Here is a 22,094-nt window from a genome sequence, read left to right on the forward strand (position 1 = left end):
GTTTTAAGCCACCTTTGTCCTTCCTTCAGTCTGCCTGGCCCCTCGCTCCAGGGGCCTCAGGGCTGTGAAGCAGAGAGCAGCCAGAGTGTGATGCCTCCTGTCTGTGCCCCCAGCAGAGCCGCCCCTGGGGAGGGCGAATCGGGGCGACCGCGCCGGGCTCTGCGCTTTGGGGGGGCCCGCGGGCTGGTGCGATTGGCTGGCGCAGTCGGTCCCAGAAGAGACTAATCCGTCACTTCCACCCCGGACCCCCCTAGGGCCGGCCCTGGCCCCCAGCCTGGCCCCAGACACTGCTACAATAACGGCTGGGGGCAGAGTTGCTGTGGAGCCTCTGTGCCAACTTCACACGGACGGGGGGGGGGGGGGCACCCTGGCACCGGGGCTATTTTCTGGGGACTGTTTCCAGGCACATCAAGGCCCCTTTGCTCTGACAGAGCAGCACGAAAGGGCCTGACAGTCAGGCCCTGGAACCTTTCCCCACCTGCCCCCACCTCTCCCCACAGACGTGATCTTAGACCCTGGCAGCACAGGCGGCTCCCAGCAGATCACAGGGCCCAGCAATCAGGACATTTTAAAGGATTCTGTTGTGGGTTTTAGCTCTGTCTCTTGGTGTTTGAACCCCCCTGGCCCCTCCCCAGGGTTACGCATGTGACAGTCAGTGCTGCCCACTCTCCCGCATGTCCTGGAGAAGGGGATTTTGGCTCCTGCTGCAGGAGTTCTCACCCCCCATCTGTCCACTTGTGCATTTGCTAATACTAATAATATGGCCAGGGGATGTGATGTATGCGCATAAAGAGTTCTGAGAACGAGGTGAGATGTTCCTCTCTGACTTTCCAAAAGGCTCATTTTTAAACTCTTAGATCTCTGCGGAGATACACTGCTCGCCCCCTCGCCCGCAACCCCGGCCCATCTGGGTAACCCAACCACTAGTTACAAATTCTAAATTCTAAGAGAGAAAAGAATCAACTGTTCTGTTTTTAGGAAAGATCTGGGCAGCCACCAGGAATATGTTGCTCAGCTCCTTTCAAATGCAAAATTGACACAAAACCTGAACTATGGTGCTGCCAATGAGCCCCCATAATTCATAGGAAAGTTTTCACTCCCCCTTTGATAGGAGAAATTTACCTTTGTCCAACCGCTGTCTAGACGACAGTGAGTCTAGAGGAAGAAATGGGTGAAAGACGAAATGTCAGGTTGTCGTGTTTAGGGATATATTCACATTGTTAATGTTCTAACACAAAAGCAAAATGAAAAGAAAACGAACTTTTTGAAGTTCTAGTGAAGGAGGTTAAGTGCAATTCAGAGCAATACAAAACGTTACACACGTCACTAAAAATAACCCCAAACATTAAAAACTAAGGACATGACCTAAGGTTACATGACAGACCCAGAGATGTTTTACCAGCAATTACACACCTGTGGCTGGCCCATGACAGCTGACTTGGGCTCGCAGGGCTGGGGCACTGGGGCTGTTTCATTGCGGGGTAGATGCTGGGGCTTGGGCAGAGGCCTGGGCTGTGGGACCCTGTGACGGGAGAGGGTCGCAGAGCCAGGCTCCAGCCCGACCCCGAACCTCCTGAGCCGGAGTCAGCGGACACGGGCCAGTCACAGGTGTTTAATTGCTGTGTAGAGAAACCCTCTGAAACCAACACATCATTCACAGACAGACCAACACACAGACACTGTGTCACTGATTAGCATTCAATCATTAGTACTCAGTAAAACTGGCTCATCCTTCCTGGCAGCCCTGGGGGTCTCATTCTCTCCAGCTCAGGAGGATAAAAGGTGGAGAATCTCTAAAGCAGGGGTGGGGAACCTACCTCTGCGAAGAGCTGCAGGAACTAGGAACGCGGGGGGGTCCCATTTGCTGGCCCCGCACCCAGGACTCTGCCCCAGTCCCCAGGTGTGGTCCCAGCCTCAGCCCCCTTACCCCATCCTGCCCCCTCCCCTCCCAGGGCCACGGTCCAGTCTTGGTCCCTGCTCTGGGGAGAGGGGGCACAGCCAGGGGTAGGGGGTGCCAAGTAAAATGTTTGGGGACCACTGGCTTTCAGCACCCCCACTGTAAAAATTCTTCCAGCGCCACTGCCTCTGCAATCCCTGCACAGCTGGAGCCACGCACGCCAGCTCGGCCTGCTGCGGGGGGAGCCCCGAGCCTCCACACCCCCTCTTGGTCCCCCTGCGGGTGAGTGGTCAGCGACTGATTTTTAATGTGGGTCAATGGCCCGTGATAGAAAAAAGATTCCCCAGCCCTGCTCTAAAGCAAGAGAGGGACTGTGGTGACACCGGAGGCCTTGCAGACAAACAATCCAAACAAACATACTCCAGAAACAGTGATTTCAGCAGGAAGCTCAAGCTCAGGTTAATGTTCACAGCTGCTAGGAAAGGAAACCCCCAGGGGGTCCGAATGCAGGCCCCTAACCCAGTGTGTGCGTGCTGTACTGAGAGCTGGGTAGGGAATTCATAGCTTCCAAATGATTAGCTGACTATCTCCATCCACAATCATTGTCCCCAAGAGATTTCCCCAGCTCTATCAGTTATCAGTGTAACATAGGTGAGAAAATCCCCCAGGTGACTGGTTATTACCTGTGAATTCCTTCATTCTGGTCTCCAGAGGTGCATTTCTTTGAGAAGATTCCCAGTTTCTCCATTTCAGTTCAGAAGAAAAGGCCACTGGGTTCTGAAACTTCTCCCTCTCGCATCTGAAGAACAACCCAGTGTTACTCGGTGTGGAGTTAGTTCATATTTGTGTTTTACTAACATGTGTTTTATTCTAGTGAATGGCTGTAGCTCAGCAGACCCTGGAGGTTAAATTCTCTGTTGCCCCAGGAACAGGTCCAATCCCAGCTGTGACACTACAAGCTTCCCCTTCATTCTGGTGAGACCGATACTGGAAAACTGCATCCAGTTCTGGTGTCTCCATTTTAAAATGGACGTTGAAAAAGTGGAGACAGCACAGAGAAGACCCACAAATCTGATGTGAGGGCTGGTGAAAATGCCTTGTCCTGAGAGAACCCTGGCACTTGAGTGTGGGGTACAAATACCGATGTGACGCAGCAGGGAGTGTGGAGTATAGACCTGGGAATGTTGCAGGGGAGTTTTACTAGGACTGTCTGCATTGGGGATGGTGGACTTTCCTTGAGGGAAGATACCTGGGTGCGTAACATGAGAGCCTAGGAGGTGGGTTGGGCCAGGTGACACCTTCTGCCCGGGAAACGGGCCAAAGGCTGGAGGAGGAGCTGGGGGGAGGCTGGGGGAGACGGCGGGAGCGGGGTTCAGTTTAGAGCAGGCTGAGGAAACGGAGGGAGCCCCAGGACTGGGGTCTAAGCTCCCAGCCCCACAGAAGGACTTGACTGAGGGGTCCTGGTTGTACCTACAAGCTCTGTTTGGGGCCGTGTTCCTGTCGCCCAATAAACCTTCTGTTCTACTGGCTGGGTGAGAGTCACGGGGAATCACAGGAAGTGGTGGGTGCAGGGCCCTGACTCCCCCTCACTCCGTGACAACTGTCATGGGAAGAACAGACTTGGCACTAAAGGGCTCCTCAGGTTAGCAAACAAAGGCAGAACAAGGACCAGTTGCTGGAAGCTGAAGGCAGAGAAATGCCCATGGGAATCAGACAGACATTGTTAGCAGTGCGGGTGCATTAACCATTGGCAGAAACTGCCCAGGGAAGTGGTGGATTCTCTATCTCCTGACAGGGCACCAGAATAGGGGGGCCGTGGCCCCATCACTTTTAAAGGTGGGCGAGCTCTGCTCTCTGCCTTGGTACCTGCCTGAATGGTGTGTGATGCGGGAGGGGGCGGAGAGGAGTGAGCAGGGGGCAGGGTTTCAGGGAAGAGGCAGAGCAGGGGTGGGGCCGAGGTTTGGGCACCACTGCCCCCCCACTTCTAAGCAGCCTCAGGTGTTACTGTCTGTTGATGTCGGTAAATCAGGACTGACTGGCTTTCTGGAAGGTGCTTTAGTCAACACACGTCAGGATTTAGTCAAATAGAAATTATTGCGCTGAACACAGGAATAACTGGGTGAAGTTTAAGGACCTGACACACATCAGCACCGACTCTGTGGGGGCTCCGGGGCTGGAGCACCCGTGGAACAAAAATAGTGGGTGCTCAGCACCCAGCAGAAGCCCCACAGATCAGCTTCCACCGCTCCCCCCTGCCCCAGCTTTACACTAGTTGCCTTTCAGCTGCACTGAACGTCCCCTCGGTCTTGTATTGTGAGTGGAGCAAAGAGTCCTGTGGCACCTGATAGACTAACAGACGTATTGGAGCATGAGCTTTCGTGGGTGAATCCCCACTTTGTCCTGCTCCAATACGTCTGTTAGTCTACAAGGTGCCAGAGGACTCTCTGCTGCTTTTACAGATCCAGACTAACACGGCTCCCCCGCTGATATTGTGAGGGTGGGAAGCAGGATCCCCTGACGTATCCCGTACCCCACTGAAGGGAGATAATTAGTGACAATCCTTGGGGTGATGTAGATGCCCATCGTACCAGGGCCTGGAGTGAGACCCACTGTCCCATTTCAAAGATAATGTATGTTCTTATCTAGCTCTTTGGATACATACGATGGTCAGTCCACTAGCTCCGGGGTTCTCAGCTTACAAAGGCCAGTGTGTGTCCACCCTGCACTGGGGGACGGCAAACGACTGAATGAACCGGCACTGCCCAGGGAGCCGGGAGCACTGGGAGTCGGTGCAGTTCTGGGGGGCAGGGCTGGAGCTGGGGGGAACTGGCTGGCACCTTCTATTGCTGGTTCGTCAATGGCTGGGAGATGAGCCATGTAACACGGCCGGGCGGGTCCCCGCCCACAGGTGTCTGTGTCAGCGCAGGGCCTGTCAGGCTTGTAGCTCGACATCAGCATCATGGGGCGAGAGGCAGCCCAGGTTGGGGATCTGGAGGGCTCAGCAGTGCCACAGTCCAGGCTGCACCCCGGGACCCCGTCGCACTGATGTAAATCTCCCTTGTGGCAAATTAAACCGATTCCTCCTTGTTCTGCCTCAGGGGACGTGAAGAACAACTGGTCACTGCTCTCTGCAGAACAGCCTCAGGCAGATCTGAAGACTGTTATCAGGCCCTGCCTCAGTCTCCTCTTCTCTAGACTGAACACACCCATTTATTGCAACCTTCCTCACGGCTCGTCCAGTCTAAACCTCCGACCACTTCTGTTGCTCTCTGAACTCTCCCCAATTTGTCCACATCCTTCTCACAGTGCGGTGCCCAGAACTGGACACAGTTTTCCAGCTGAGGCCTCCCCGTGGCAAGAAGGGGGGAACAACGTCCTCCTGTGTCTTACACTGACACTCCTGTTAGTACACCTGTGCTGGGTGTTCACCCCACATCAGCCCCCGGAAAGGGTGAAGGAAGCAGAGAACGAGGCGATTGGGGAGACAGGCCACACACGGGGGGTTCAGGCCAGAGCAGTGACCCCTGGCTGGACGATGAAGCTCAGCTGAGCAGGTGGGGGCTGGGCTCGTGCAAAGCCAGGAAGCTGGCAGCAGAAATGGCTGCAGTGAGGAGTCTGCAGCCCCCCTGTGCACTCGAAAGGGCAGGAGGGACCCAGGCAGAGAACAGCCTGCTGGGAGCCGGGCACTGGGGGAGGGAGTGTTAGACTCACAGGGCCAGAGGGGGCTGCCAGGGTCACCTGGTCTAACCCCCGTCAGAGAGCAGGGGGGAGACGAAGGCCTGTGGGAGGGGAGCGGGGAGCAGCCCAGGGAGGGAGCAGACGTTGCCTGCATGTGGCAGGGTCCCTGGGCTGGACCCTGGAGCAGTGGGCGGCTCGAGTTCCCCACCCAGCCCCGGCTGGAGCGGCATTGCCTGGGCAGTGGGGCCAGCGAGACTCTGCCCCCCAGCAGGGGAACCATTCAGTGACCTGGCTGGGGGCTGAGTCACGCAGAGGAAGCTGCAGCTCCTGGGGGGAGAGACGAGGCTGCAGAGTGAGAGAGAGACAACGGGGGAGAGACGCAAGGGGAGGGGTTGGCCCTGGAAGAGCTAATCCCCAGAGCAGCCAGGAGGGGGCAGCACCTGCGGTGAATACAGCAACCTGGGACAGCATCCCACAATGAAAAACTCATTCTCCATCCCCAGTCCCCTGAAGTCTCCGTTCCACCAGCCACACTACAAGTAACACCCCTGTCTGTAGGTCAATCACTCTTTTCTCAGGCTGCTCTATTCTGGAGTCTGGTCACAATGACAACAGCCCCGAGATTAGATGTAACAGCGGGAGATTGGGAACCAGCCCCACACTCTGCACTGCTGGGCCGTGGGGAGCCAGGTCTCATGTCCAAAATCCCTTCCCTGCCCTGGGAAGTGAAAGGGAGAGTGAGAAGGAGCCACCTACCTGCTCAAGGTGCCTTTGATGTCCTAGAGGGGAGAGAGAAAAGGAAATTCAGTCCCAGCTCTCACACTAAGGATCCCTCCTGCTCTGGAGGGGACTCGCTTTGTCTTCACAGTTTGAGATTCAAAGAGAAATTATTGGTTATTTATTAACACAAACAAAAACATTCAATGTGCTGCCTTTGCTCTTTCAGAGAAGTGCTCTGACTGCAGGAGCTGGTCCCAGGAAGTTTGTATAAGGAGGCACACAGGTTCTTCGTGTAGTGACATTTGCATAACCACCCAGCACATGGAATCAGAGGGCTCATTCTTGCGATGTGCTGAACAAGGATCCTCCTAACACTCACAGATGTGGGGAAGATCCCCTCCTGCAGACTCCAGGGGGTGCAGAGGGAGGGATGCCCCCGTGCTGTAAACTCTCTCCGCACTCACCCACAAACACTCCGAAGGCCAATCACCATCCTACAACCCAGGTTCAATACAGGAGACCTGAGGAGCGAAGAATGCTGCTCACAGCAGATACTGGTCGCAACAGAGAATCTGACCCTAGATATCAGCTAGAGACGTCCAGGATGCTACGTTTTATTTCTCACCTGTTTCCCCCCCCCCCTTTTTTTTTTTGTGCTAGTTAGAGCCTTTTTTTGAAAAAAAAAATCATTAGAAGGCTTTTGGAATTCTAACGAGTACTTACACGTCCAGGCTACCATAAGTAACGAACAGCTTCCCTATCTAAATTCAGTTCTGGCAGAGAAAATCACCATAGCCTCAGACCCCATGTATCAGTTTTAAGGCCAATATTTTCCCTTTTTGTGATATGTAGGAAAAGTGGCAAAATCAGGCTTTAAATGGAATCTCAGCCTCAATCTTAGCTATTTCCATAATTAAAGACTGGTTCCATCTTTAACCTTTTGGCATTAGCATTTGGCGTTAGCGTTTGGAACACAGGCACTGTCAGACTGGCTCAGACCGGATGTCCATCTAATCACTATTCTGTCTCCAAAGGTGGACAGTGCCAGATGCTTCAGAGGAAGGTGTAAGAATCTGCCCCCACATTCTCATCCTTCTCTTTAAGCAACTGGCTGAAGCAATGAAGTATGAGGTTTAATATCACTCTGGTTATCCACAGAAATATCCTCTCACTTTTTGAGTTTTTCTAAATGCTTGGTCTCAACAACATCCAGTGGCAATGAGTTCCACAGTCTAATTACGTGATGTGTGAAAAAAAGGTGTTCAATGGATCTGTTTTTTAATTTATCACCTTGTAATTTTATTGAATTTCTCTTTGTTCTTGCATTCTGAGACAGGGAGAACAGCGAGTTTAACTGGACACTGCAAGACGGAGGTTCCTAGGGTTGTGTCTGGGACCAGAGATATTGGCTAGTGTCATTCGGTTGCACAATCCAAGCAGTGGCTGGCCAAAAGTGCTCCCTCACGTAGCTGGGAGCAGTTTACATGCCAGAAGCTGTGCGTGAACAGCCCAGGAGTGGGGGTTCTCACAGTGGAGCAGGGCAAGGCTCGCTCCCAGAGTCGAGGACTGGAGTGACCTAGCAGATCACTGGTCCAGATAACACCAGGGGAACGTCATACACTCCTACACTGCAAAAAAGTGAAGGGTCAGGAGACTTTCTTGCCCTGAGAAAGGTTCTGGGGTGTTTCTAACACCATCTCACCTGCAGGAATTCACTTGCTGGCAGCTGGCACTTCTGCTCCATCTCACTGATCAGGGAACTGAAAGAGGATAGTTCCTCAGATAGTTTGGCAACATACTCATCCCTCCTCTTTTCAATTTCCTTATTCAGCTCTTCCAGCTGGGCCAGCAGGAGTCGCTCTTGTTCCTCCAAAAACTGGTGCAGTTGCTGAAATTCAGCCACAATCTTTTGCCTCCCAGTTTCGAGCTGTTTCTGAAATGAAGAGAGAGAAAGAGAAATCATGGGTCAAGGACAGGACCATGGAGTGAGTTATGGGACATTTTATAGCCTTGTGTATGCACATGGGAGCATGTCATTGCAACCCCGTAGAATTTAACTTCTGACATTTTATGGAGAACAAACTCTGTGTTCAGTAGACAGATGATTTTCCAATGGATTTTGAAGAACCCTAACTGGTGTTTAGAATATGAATCTATCTTGTATTATTAGAATATTCTGTTATCAGTGGTCTCTAGAAAACCAGATCCTTCAAATAACAGGAAGGACAGCAGGTGTGGGATCCAGAATGGGACAGGCAAGGATTACTTCTGGGGAGCAAACAGTAGAACCCAAACTCGGAAGCGCTAGACTTGAACTGGGGAAGAGATTCTCCCCACAAAATACACCTAGACGAATAGGGCCGTGTTTCTAAAACTGGCTTCAAGATTAGAGCCCCAACAATTGCTCTGATGAGTTTTGAATGCACAGTTTAGGATACAAACATTTGGTCATATCATAAATCTCCAATTTTAACCCACACAGGGATTCTGAGCACAAACTGGGTGGCTGGCAAGACACCTGTTTGCATGTTCAGATCTGAGTTTGCAGGGCACTTAGAAATGTGCATGTGAACTGGACAGAAGCCCACCAAGTCATGCTCTTTCTGGAGCTCTCTAGCGCCTGGTACCCCAGGAGCAAGAAACTTACATCATCTTTAGAACCCAAATCTTCTTCATGGCAACGTCCAGCAGCGATATCGCTAGGGCCTGTTCCAAAGCTCACCACAATCAACAGGAGTCTCTCCAATGACTTCAGTGGGGTTTGGTCAGGTGTTAAGTGACCAGCCTTCTCCGGGGCAGCAGATTTCTATAGCGGCTGCCCGCACTATTCTGTTGTGGTTATTGTTCGAGGGTTTCCCTTAGCCCTCCCCTGGTTCTTGTCACGCAGCCAGAAAACAGGAGACCAAAAGTCTAAAGTGCAGGAAATGCGACGTTTACCCTGCGCCCCCTTCTTCCCCGGCCCCGATGCCGCAGAGCGTTTATCCCGTGTCCCCCTTCCAGGCTCCCACTGTGTCTTTGTCCTTCACACACATTAGTGAGGATGTCAGATTATCACAAGTCAAACCAAAAATTCTCTCTCAGGTTCACAAACAGACTCATATGCCAACAGTTCTTCTTCGAGTGATTGCTCCTATGCATTCCATGTAGGTGTGCGCGCCGCGCGTGCACGGCTTCTCCGGAACTTTTTCCCCTAGCAACCCCGGCGGGCCGGCTGGCGCCCCCTGGAGTGGCGCCGCCATGGCGCCTGTTATATACCCCAGCCGGCCCGTCCGCTCCTCAGTTCCTTCTTCCCGCCCGTGACGGCAGTTGGAACTGTGGAGTGCTCAGTAGTTCTCCACGTCCCTAGCATTTCTTCAAGTTTTTCTGTAAATAGTTAGTATAGTTAGTAGTTGTATAGTCATAGTTAGTTAGTGTTAAGGAATTAGGGGGGGTTCGCCCCACCTTTTTCCGCCCCCGGTGTGGGCTCATGCCCCAGACACCGGGATTCAAGCCGTGCTCGGCTTGTCAACGGCTTATGCCCGTTGGGGACGCTCACGAATCCTGTCTTCGCTGCCTGGGGGAATCCCATCGCACGGACAAATGCCCCATTTGTGTAGCGTTCAAGCCGCGGACCCGGAAGGAGCGAGACTCGAGGTTAAAACAGCTCCTCATGGAATCGGCGCTTCGCCCTCTGGCACCGGCACCGACGGCACCGAAATCATCCTCGGTCCGCAGTGCGCCGGCGGCACCTAGCCAGCACGGCACGGACGCGTCCCGACCTCCGAAACCGGCACCCGGGTCCCGGCGCCGCTCTCCTTCGCCGACGCGCAAGAAGAGAGCGGAGCAAGTGAAGGCTAAGACCTCCACCTCGGCGCCGGCCATCCTGCCGCAGCCGCCACCTCCGGCGCCGGCCGTCGTTGTGCACCCTCAGTGCACGGGCCCGGCAGCTCCGGCACCAGACAAGCCGTTGAGCCCGGCCGCCCCCTGCTCCCCGGCACCGCCCGAGGTTGAGCTTGGACTCCCGTCTACGCCCGAGACTTACTCGCAGGCACGGGAGCTAATTGCTCTGACAGAGGCACCGAGCCTCCGGCCCCCGGCGCCGCCGGTGCGGGCTGTACCCTCCGCAGGGAAGCCGGCCATGATGCGGCGCCCCGGAGTTGTCGACCACGGTCCGAAGGACTTCAGCTCTCGGTCCCGGTCTGGCACGGGGTCGCTGCCCCGCCGAGCCACATCCCGACGCCGATCAACGTCTCGGGCCCGTACTCCATCTCGGCGCCGCTCTCACTCCCGGTACCGCTCGGGGTCGCGGCACCGCTCCCGAAGCCCCAGCCACCGGTACCGGAGGAGGTCCGCCTCTCGGGACCCGTCACGGCACCGGGACGACCGCAGCTTCTCCCGGCACCGGGATGACCGCGGCTATTCTCGGCACCGTGGGTACCGCAGCCGCTCCAGGCACCGTGACCGCAGCCGCTCCAGGCACCGCGACCGTGACCACTCCCGGCACCGAAGCCACAGCCGGTCACCTTCCCGGCACCGCTGCGACCGTTGGTCCCGGTCATGTTCCCGGTACCAGGACGACCGGTACCGGCCCACAGCACAGCCGACGGACAAACGAGGGCCTTCAACAGGGCACTCTTTAAGCGCCTCTGCTCCCCAGTGGTCGCGCCAGCCGTCGGTCATTTCCCAGGGCGGCAGTGGAGTGGGTCACAAACCGGACACCCCGGGACAAAGCTATGGTCCTCAGCAGTGGGGATTCTGGGTGCCGTGGGCGCAACATGAAATGCAAGGCCCGCCCCCGCCGGCGCGACCATCAGGCGCTGAGAGTCGTGTGCCTGAGGCGACCGTCAGTAGGCCCCCGCCATCACCAACACCTGAGGCGACCCTACCGGTACCGGCGGGTCAACCGGTCCCCAGCGCGCAGACGGCGCAGACTGATGAGCCACCGCCGGAGCCTACGGTCCCAGGTCTCTCCTCGGCTTCCTCTCCCGATGAGGCCGTCGCAGGGTCATCTTCGGCGGATCCCCCGCCAATTGATTTGAGAGCACATCAAGACCTGCTCCGTCGTATTGCGCAATCCATTGACCTCCCGGTAGCTGAGGTCGTGGAGAACGATGACCCGGTCACCAATGTCATCGGCGCAGAGCCTCCGGTGCGAGTGGCCCTCCCCTTCATTAGGACGATCCAGCGTAATGTCACCACCATCTGGCAAACGCCGGCGTCCATCCCGCCCACCGCCCGAGGAGTTGAACGCAAGTACTCGGTTCCCCCCACGGGGTACGAGTACTTGTATACGCATCCGGCTCCGGACTCTTTAGTAGTCCAATCAGTGAATGACCGAGAACGCCACGGTCAACCTGCTCCGGCGCCCAAATCGAAGGACTCAAAGCGCATGGACCTCTTGGGTCGCAAAGTATACTCGGCGGGGGGCCTACAGCTCCGTATTGCCAATCAGATGGCATTACTGGCACGTTACACCTATGAGATGCTACTCTCGCTCTCAAAGTTTAATGAGCTTGTGCCTTCCGACTCCTGCCCGGAATTCAACGCCCTCCTCGAGGACGGTAAAAAATCTGCGCGCTCCTCTATCCAGGCCGCGCTGGACTCAGCGGACTCTGGTGCCCGCACTCTCGCTTCCAGGGTTACCATGCGCCGCATAGCTTGGCTACAGTCGTCCAACTTGGCCCCGGAAGTACAGTACACGCTCCAAGATCTGCCGTTCGACACGCTCGGGCTGTTCTCGGACAAGACAGACTCGCGCATACAAACACTCAAGGACGGTCGCGTGGCAATCCGAACTCTAGGAATGCACACGCCGGCGACCCAGAGGCAGTCTTTCCGCAGGCAGCCGTTCCGGCCTTCTGCCCAAGCAAGGTTCCGGCCCTATAACAACCGCCGGACAAACCTGAACCGTTGCCGCCCATCAGGTGGCAGGCGTAACCAGCCCCAGACGTCCTCTAAGGCCCCTCAAGGGCCGAAACAATCATTTTGATGGGACGCCCGAGGACGGCCGATCAATCTCTCCACCGGATCCTTCCCCTTTATTTTCCGACCGCCTCTCCCGCTTCCTCCCGGCATGGACCGCCATAACATCGGACTCCTGGGTCCTCCGTACGGTCCAATCCGGTTACCGACTTCAGTTTCTTTCGACCCCTCCCTACCATCCACCCTCCCCATCCCTCTTCAGGGACCCCTCTCACGAGCAATACCTCCTGCAGGAGGTCGAGTCTCTGTTGAGCCTGGGAGCCATAGAGGAGGTGCCGCACAACCGGCGGGGCAGGGGTTTTTATTCCCGATATTTCCTCATCCCCAAGGCGAAAGGGGGTCTTCGTCCGATCCTAGACCTCCGGGAGCTCAACCGGTACCTGCTGAAACTCAAATTCCGCATGGTAACCTTGGGGACCATCATTCCCTCATTGGATCCGGGAGACTGGTTTGCCGCCCTCGACATGAAGGACGCATATTTCCATGTCACCATCTACCCTCCACATCGGCGTTTTCTCCGCTTCGTGGTGAACGACAGGCACTACCAGTTTGCAGTGCTCCCTTTCGGCCTATCCACTGCGCCGCGAGTCTTCACAAAATGCATGGCAGTGGTGGCCGCAGCCCTCCGTCGACGTCGGGTTCATGTTTATCCGTACCTGGACGACTGGTTGATCCGCGGCTCATCCCAACAGCTGGTAGCAAGCCACGTAGCCGAGACCGTGGCACTCTTCCGGCGCCTGGGCCTACTCGTGAACTTCGAAAAGTCCATTTTGTCTCCATCTCAACGGGTAGAGTTCATCGGGGCAGTCCTGGACTCCCGGTTGGCCAGGGCCTGTCTCCCGCACGAGCGACACCGGACACTGGTGGCCGGTATTCGGGAGCTCCAGTTGTTTCCGGCGACGACAGTGAGGTCCTGCCTACGTCTCCTGGGACACATGGCGTCTTGCACGTTCGTGACCGCATACGCCAGGCTGCATCTCCGACCGTTCCAGACGTGGCTGGCCACGGTGTACCGCCCGCACCGCGACCCACTCGACATGATCGTCACTGTCCCGAGGCCGACGCTCGATACGCTCACTTGGTGGCTAGCCCCTCAGGTCGTGTGTGCAGGGGTACCGTTCTGCCCTCAGTCCCCCTCAGCCACCTTGACCACGGATGCCTCAGCCCTCGGATGGGGGGCTCACCTAGGCGACCTTCACACCCAGGGACTTTGGTCACCGCCAGAGCTTTCCCTGCACATCAATGTCAGGGAGCTCAGAGCAGTTCGCTTGGCGTGCCAAGCCTTTCACACCCATCTACGCGGGCGCTCTGTCACAGTGCTGACCGACAACACCACGGCGATGTACTACGTCAACAAGCAGGGCGGCGCCCGCTCCTCCCTGCTCTGCACGGAAGCGCTACGCCTGTGGGATTTTTGTATAACCCACTCGATTCACCTGACGGCATCTTTCCTCCCTGGCGTTCAGAACACGCTCGCCGACCGCCTCAGCAGGTCGTTCCTTGCCCACGAGTGGTCCCTTCGCCCAGACGTGGCCCTTACAATCTTCCAGAGGTGGGGAGTTCCCCAACTGGACCTTTTCGCTTCCAAGGAGAACAGGAAGTGTCACCGGTTCTGCTCCTACCAGGGTCGCTCTCCAGGCTCCCTGTCGGACGCGTTCCTCTGCTCCTGGACGGATCACCTCCTTTACGCCTTCCCTCCGTTCCCACTCATTCACCGAGTTCTACTCAAGCTCCGGAGAGACAAGGCTCGCCTCATTCTGGTGGCCCCGGCTTGGCCGAAACAGCATTGGTACACCCTGCTGCTCGAGCTCTCCGTCCGAGAACCCATTCCTCTTCCGTTGTGGCCGGACCTAATCACTCAGGACTTCGGCCGGCTTCGCCACCCAGACCTTCGCTCCCTGCATCTTACAGCCTGGTTCCTGATTGGTTAACTCACGCGGAGCGTGACTGTTCGCAGGCGGTGCAGCGGGTCCTAACGGAAAGCAGGAAACCTTCCACGTGTTCTACCTACCTCGCGAAGTGGAAGCGCTTCGCTCTCTGGTGCGACCGGAAAGGCTTTAACCCCTTTCTCGTCCCTATTCCTGTGATCTTGGACTACCTCTGGTCCCTTAAAGAGCACGGCCTCGCGGTATCCACCTTGAGGGTGCACCTGGCGGCTGTGTCAGCATTTCGTCCACCAGTGGACGGCCGCTCCATCTTCTCCTCGCAGATGGTCTCTCGTTTTCTCAAGGGCCTGGACCGCTTGTACCCGCCGGTGCGACGCCCCACCCCGGCCTGGGACTTGAACCTGGTTTTGACCAGGCTTATGGGACCACCCTTCGAGCCTCTCGCGACTTGTTCCCTACTCTACTTATCGTGGAAAACGGCCTTCCTCGTCGCTATTACATCTGCTCGACGAGTGTCCGAACTTAGTGCCTTGACCGCGGAGCCCCCGTATACCGTCTTCCACGCCGATAAGGTACAACTTCGACCACATCCGGCCTTCCTTCCTAAGGTCGTTTCGGCCTTCCATATCAACCAGGACATCTTCCTCCCGGTCTTCTATCCGAGACCGCACGCCTCGACTAGGGAGCAGCAGCTTCACACCCTGGACGTCCGCAGGGCCCTCGCCTTTTATATAGACCGCACGAAGCCCTTCCGGCGTTCGTCCCTGCTCTTTGTAGCAGTCGCCGACCGCATGAAGGGCGAGCCGGTCTCTTCGCAGCGGATTTCCTCCTGGGTGACGGCGTGCATTCGAATGTGCTTTGAGCTCGCTCATGCCCCGACAGGCCGCGTAACAGCCCACTCGACAAGAGCCCAGGCCTCGTCGGTCGCGTTTCTGGCCCATGTCCCCATCCAGGACATCTGTAGAGCGGCTACATGGTCATCGGTACACACCTTCGCCTCCCACTACGCGTTGGTGCAGCAGTCTCGAGACGACGCAGCCTTCGGCTCAGCGGTACTGCACTCCGCCACGTCTCACTCCGACCCCACCGCCTAGGTAAGGCTTGGGAATCACCTACATGGAATGCATAGGAGCAATCACTCGAAGAAGAAAAGACGGTTACTCACCTGTAGTAACTGGTGTTCTTCGAGATGTGTTGCTCCTATCCATTCCAGACCCGCCCTCCTTCCCCACTGTCGGAGTAGCCGGCAAGAAGGAACTGAGGAGCGGACGGGCCGGCTGGGGTATATAACAGGCGCCATGGCGGCGCCACTCCAGGGGGCGCCAGCCGGCCCGCCGGGGTTGCTAGGGGAAAAAGTTCCGGAGAAGCCGTGCACGCGCGGCGCGCACACCTACATGGAATGGATAGGAGCAACACATCTCGAAGAACACCAGTTACTACAGGTGAGTAACCGTCTTTTCTGTCTGTTGAAAGTAAAGCCAAAAAATGGGGGAGGAATTTGCAAAAAATTTTGAAATTTTGAAGTTGTTTCCATTTTTCAGTGTTCAAAATGGGACTTGTAATTTGTTTGAAAAATATCATGAAATAACTTGAAAAAAATTCACATTTCTGTTTCCCCTTTTTTCTAAAATGTAATAAAATAAACGTCCATTTCCACCACCACCCCATTTGTTCCTTTTATTCCACTCTGTCTGGAACTCTTCAAAAGTTCCCCCATTTTAGAAAAATTATCAAAAAGAAAAAGGAAAAACTAGGAGAAAAAACCTGGAAATTATTCATGTGATTGTATCAGTGGCAAAAAGGAGTAAATGGGGAAACAAAGGAATAAAAAAAACATTTAAAATTTTGAAAAAAATGTTGTTTTTTACAACCAAAATGAAAACTTCAATTTGAAATGAAAATAAACATTTTGTTCATTCTGAAATTTCCTGTCAAAAAACTGATTTTTATTTATTTATTTATTTGCAAAAGACAGTTTCCCAGGGGAAAAAAAAGTGTTTTCTACTAAATCCCATTTTGCCACACGACATTTTTTTGATTGAAAAATTTCGACCAGCTCTAGCTGAAAGACTAAGGGAGAAACTACTGTTAGCTAAACAAATTACATTCACATTATCAATGGAAATATTTGGATTATTAAAACTCTTTCCTTAATGCTCCATTTTCCTGTTTATACTCGATTAAAGCAGAACAGTTTTTCTTTACAATGAGAATAAATAAGCAATAATCTTTCATGGAAGGGAAGATGTTGCTCATTGTTCTTCTTCCGTTAGACTAAGCAGAGTATCAATAACGTCCCAGTGCACGGTTGCCTCTGAGTAAGAACGGCACCTACCAGTAGTTCCTGGCTTGTATTTTCCCCACTCGATTTATACGACAGAATCTCGTCTCTCTCTTTTTTCAAACTCTCCAAATGTCTCTGAATTTGTTCCTAACAAAAGAAAAACAGGTTTAGTTTTGGTTGGCTTTGGAGGGTTTTTCCCCCCATTTTATTTATATTTTCAAGAATCTCAAATACATAATAAAATGGGTGAGTGCTCTAACCACATGACTATACAGACCTTCTCACGCTCACGGTCTCTCTCTCTCTCTCTCCCACAAATGACTCTAGGGCCTGGTCTACACGAGGAGGTTATGTCGAATTTAGCAGCATTAGATCGAATTAACCATGCACCCGTCCACACAACGAAGCTATTTAGTTCGACATACAGGTCTCTTTAGTTCGATTTCTGTACTCCTCCCCGACAAGGAGAGTAGCGCTAAATTTGACGTGGCCATGTCGAATTAGGGTAGGTGTGGATGGAATTCGATGCCAATAGCTCCGGGAGCTATCCCACAGTGCACCACTCTGTTGACGCTCTGGACAGCAGTCTGAGCTCGGATGCTCTGACCAGCCACACAGGAAAAGCCCTGGGAAAATTTGAATTCCTTTTCCTGTCTGGCCAGTTTGAATCTCATTTCCTGTTTGGACATCATGGCGAGCTCAGCAGCACTGGCAGCAATGCAGAGCTCTCCAGCAGAGGTGTGCATGCAATCTCAGAATAGAAAGAGGGCCCCAGCATGGACTGACCGAGAAGTCTTGGATCTGATCGCTGTGTGGGGCGATGAGTCTGTGCTTTCGGAGCTGCGCTCCAAAAAACGGAATGCGAAGATCTACGAGAAGATCTCCAAAGCCGTGAGAGACAGAGGATACAGCCGGGATGCAACGCAGCGCCGCGTGAAAATCAAGGACCTGAGACAAGGCTACCAGAAGACCAAAGCGGCAAACGGACGCTCCGGATCCCTGCCCCAGACATGCCGCTTCTACGAGGCACTGCATTCCATTCTAGGTGCGGCCACCACCACTACCCCACCACTGACCGTGGACTCTGAGGATGGGATAGTGTCGACGGACAGTTCCTCGGAGATGTTCGCGGACGGGGAAGATGAGGAAGGAGATGAGGAGGGCGAGGCAGTCGACAGCGCTTACAACGCTGATTTCCCAGACAGCCAGGATCTCTTCATCACCCTCACGGAGATCCCCTACCAACCCTCCCCAGCCGTTAACCCGGACCCTGAATCAGGAGAAGGATCAGTCGGTAAGTGCTTTAAACATGTAAACATTTATTTTTAACAGAACAGGAATATTAACTATCTGAAAAGACGGTCAATATGAACGGGGATAGAACAGAAATCCTCTTGGGAGATCTTCACGAAGGTCTCCTGGAGGTAATCGAAAAGCCTCCGCACGAGGTTCCTGGGGAGAGCGGCCTTATTGCGTCCTCTGTGGTAGCACACTTTTCCGCGCCAGGCTATCAGCAGGTAATCTGGTATCATTGCCTCGCAGAGCATGGCGGCATAGGGCCCTGGTTTTTGCTGGCTTTCACGCAGCATGCGGTCTTTATCTGTCTCACTGATCCTCAGCAGGGTGATCTCGCTCATGGTGACCTGCTTTGAATTAGGGGAATGTTAGTATTGGGACTGCTTGCCAGTTCCTTTACATAACTATAACCGGCGGTTTACAGCCATGTGGTGGAGGCGGGACAGGGGCAGCATACAGGGATCTTTCCTGGGGACAGCCACGAGGGGGTGGGACAGGGGCAGAGTTCATGCTTTCCGGATTGCCGGCAGCAGGAACTGGCCAACGCTAGGAGCATTGCTTTGACCGTGAAAGGAGGGCACTGCTATAAATTAAGTTTTAAGCAGCCAAAAGTCTACGGCTTACCATGTCTGCCTGCTACATGAATTCTGCTGTCCTGCCCCGCTTGTCTGATCTCCACTGCAAGACCCCAGGCACTGAATGCTGTAGCAATGAATGAAGCCAAGTCCGTCAGTCTGTTCCCGTGGAGCGCGCCCCACGCGGGGGTTTTCCACGTCTTTTATTATAATGGTTACATAAATCATTCTATTATGCGCATGTGCTAACATAATCCAACTACTTCGCCCCCTCCCCTGATTGGTGCCTTATGCACTGCGTACTCCAGTGGTATGCACCTGGTCGGCGCTTAATCTATGTGTCTCCTGATCGAGTGTGGGGGTGTGGGAACCACTTCAGCCGCTCTAAATCCGGGGGCGGTTTTCCAACCTCCTTAGTGCTTGAGAAGTGTAACATTCCTACATCCCCTCCTTTTCTGTTTTGTCGACCCGTGCCTGGTCCGCATGTTTCATGATTCTATGTGCATACATGACGGCTTGGAATGTAGGCAGGGGTTTGCGCCGACAGGGTGTAAAACACATCCTAATTATATTAGGAATACACTGAGCAAAGCAACAAAAACCAATCAAGCAGGCGATAACAATCAAAGCATATTGCAAAGCAATTCGGACCCATCCCATGGATGGCAGCCACCCCCAGAGGTCATCCCACCATGATGGGTTCCTGTCCTGCTGAATGTGTTGTGCCAATTCTTGGAGGTTATCTATGTGTGCATGAATCCGTTTAGAATTGTCTGTCAGATTAAAACAACACATGCCATATACCTCCTCACATCCCACATGGCTGAGCAATAGCAGGTAATCAATTGCCGCTCAATTATCTAATATGGCATTACAAAGCTCCTCCTATACTTAATTCAGCAAGGCCAAGGCGGCAGACATATAATTAATATTTTTCGCTAAGGCACATGCCAATCAACTAAGCTATTGGTGATTGGCTACTCATGGGGTAAAAAGGGACAAGGCACTTGCGGGTTTCACATAAGTGGCCTGGCCCCATAGGCTCATTGAAGAATATTGAATCTCGGTAACATTTATAAAATTAAACATCCCCGTTGCATGTGCAGCACTGCCCGGCGCCTTACATACTGGGACCAGGCAGATGCCCAACAGGCCATGCATCTCAGGGGCCTGCTGTAAACAAAAGGAGGATTGATTGGCAAGGATCACAAGTCAAGCCCATATATTATAACACATGCGGCTATGCAATTCGGGTTCGGCCCTAGCCTGTAACACACAAAAACAACACAACAATATGGTAAAAGAATTAGCAATCAAACAAGCAAAGATAGCAACAGTAAAATTCTCGGGGGTAGGCTTGGCCTTGTTATTCTCCAGCGTTTGCTGAGCCTGCTGCGCCAGTCGTTTCACCTGCCCCCAGGTAACCTTTGGTGCCGTCTTTGTGGCTCGGCACACTGGAAAGGTCTCGGTTAGGGTCAGATTGAAGTTGGATATCGGGTTCTTGAGGCTTTGATGCCACGTCATTGTGCCACGGTCGCACATTCTTGGCAGGGACCCACAACGGACCTGTGGGAGTAAGCACAGCGGCATGCCCTCGTCCCCAGGTTATCAATGGAATGGGGCCATACCAATTAGGGTCTGGGCTCTGCCTATATTTGACAGATGGGCGTGGGAGCGGGGTTTCCGTCTTAAAATGTCGTTCAGTGGCTGTAAAATTCTGAAAGGCATTTAAAGTATTTAGGGTAAACAATACTATCGCTAATTGATTTTGCTTGGCGCCCAGGGTTGGCCCATCATCCCCCACTGTTTTATTTTGCTTTTTTTGGTACTCTTTAAGTGTACTATTGGTGCATTCCACAATGGCTTGACCTGTGGAATTATACGGAAAGCCAAAAACGTGATTATTTGCCACTGCGTGCAAAAATCCGCAAATCTGTGAGAAATGTAGGCGGGGCCATTATCGGTGTTTATCTGTCGAGGGCGGCCCATAACGGCCACCGCAGCAAGAACATGATTAATCACATGTTTGGCCTGTTCGCCCCGTTGCGGGGTGGCCCAAATATAATGAGAGTAGGTATCAATGGTAACATGTAAATATTTCCAGGGAAAAAAAAGGGGGATAAAGCGTAACATCCATTTGCCAAATTTATTTGAATTGAAGACCGCGGGGATTAACACCCAGTTCGGGGTAATGATGAAGACTTGCACAATAATTACAGGTTCAAACAATATGTTGGGCTTGGATTAGGGGGATCTTAAAATGCTTCACTAAAAATTTAGCGTTTTAATAAAAAAATGCACGACTATCAATGGGATCCGAAAAGAACAGAATGAGTTAACTGAAAAAGTTAAAGAAAAAAAAAAACGCTGGCCAGTCAAGGACACCGCTTGCAACTGAAACTTGGCGGACAGCCAAGAGAAAGGGGGGCTTGGCTGGGCCCAAAAACTATGAGAGCTGCAAAACTCGGCCAGGCACTAACTGAATGTGTTAGTCAAAAAGGGAAGGATCACCATCTGGGCCCAGGAGTCCCCTTGGTGCAACTGTTTTGGCATAAGAGCCCTATTTTAAACATAAATACTTCCCATATAATCACTATCTATTACCCCGGGGACTATCTAAATGCCATATTTCCCGGCATGGGAACGAGGGAGGATTAGCCCCATCGTGCCCGGGGGCAGGGGTCCAAAAAATTAAATAAAAACCACCACCACCTCCCCGGGGAAAATAAGCTCCCTATCTTTAAAACAAAAAGGGATTATAAAAAAACAATCTTTAAAATCTATTATCCTAAGCCAATAATCATATGGGATAAAATTGGGATTTGGGGTTCCACACTGCAGGGGTCCCATGGGTTAAATGCAGGCGTTAATCGCTCTAAAATCATGGAGCATTCGCCATTTACCAAATTTTTACTTGATAACAAAGACTGGCGAATTCCAGGGGCTAGTGGATTTTTCCACATGGCGCGCCTGGTATTGTTCCTCATATAAGTGATACAATGCAAAAAGCTTCTCCTGTGGCAGTGGCCACTGTTCCACCCACACAGGGGTACTGGTTAGCCACACAAGGGAAAGGGCAGTAAACTCAGTCATGAATGGTAAAATGTGAACAAAATAAATTAACTAAAAAGGCTGAAAATAAAACACTGGCCTCAGTCAAAAACACCACTAGCTACTAAAACTTGGCGAACAACCAAAAGAAAGGGGGGCCTAACTACACCCAAGCAAAAGCGGCAAAACTTGGCCAGGCACTAACAGCACTGGCCTCAATCATAAATGGTAAGATGCAATCCAAATTTGCTTAACAAGTCTCTTCCCCATAGGGATACAGCAATACCCATGATATAGGGCTTAAGGAGAATCTCCTTTCCCCCTTCTCTCAGAGTTATAGCAATCCATCGGGTGCTTTGTTGAGCAGCCTGCAATCCGCCCACTCCCCAAATGGCTGGCACTTAGGATTTGTCCCAGGTGAATGGCCACTGCCAAGCGGAGATGACTGTAACGTCAGCTCCAATATCTACCAGTCCCTCAAGGGGGATACCGATAAGCGAGTTTCCTCATTAATTCCCACTGGGCATCAGGATTATCTGCCTGCTCTCGTATAGCAGCGAACTGTCCTGCTCCATACAATTGCTCGGGAGTATAGGCCCCCCCCCAATGCCTGCCTCTGTTGTAATGCTTCCTGTTGAAATTCACTATCCCAAATAACATACTGCGCGGGGCTTAAAAGCATCCTACAAGGATCCTTCCAATCTTGGGGGAGCATGCTATACCCATTTGCAATCCTTTCTAACATG

At 53.1% G+C, this 22,094-nt stretch overlaps 1 protein-coding gene across 1 annotated transcript; it reads right to left on the reverse strand.

The window, feature by feature from the left end:
- Positions 1-998: 998 nt before the first annotated feature.
- Positions 999-16,630, reverse strand: LOC123360590 (tripartite motif-containing protein 15-like). Its single transcript, XM_045001234.1, has 5 exons — positions 16,478-16,630; positions 7,998-8,228; positions 6,332-6,354; positions 2,581-2,696; positions 999-1,155 (listed from the first exon to the last, which is right to left on the reverse strand). The coding sequence occupies exons 2-5, from the start codon at positions 8,037-8,039 to the stop codon at positions 1,094-1,096; spliced, it is 243 nt and encodes an 80-aa protein (XP_044857169.1). The 5' UTR covers positions 8,040-8,228; positions 16,478-16,630; the 3' UTR covers positions 999-1,093.
- Positions 16,631-22,094: the final 5,464 nt, after the last annotated feature.

This window comes from Mauremys mutica, unplaced genomic scaffold (assembly GCF_020497125.1).
Source record: "Mauremys mutica isolate MM-2020 ecotype Southern unplaced genomic scaffold, ASM2049712v1 Super-Scaffold_100274, whole genome shotgun sequence".
In the NCBI taxonomy this organism is placed as follows: domain Eukaryota; kingdom Metazoa; phylum Chordata; order Testudines; family Geoemydidae; genus Mauremys; species Mauremys mutica.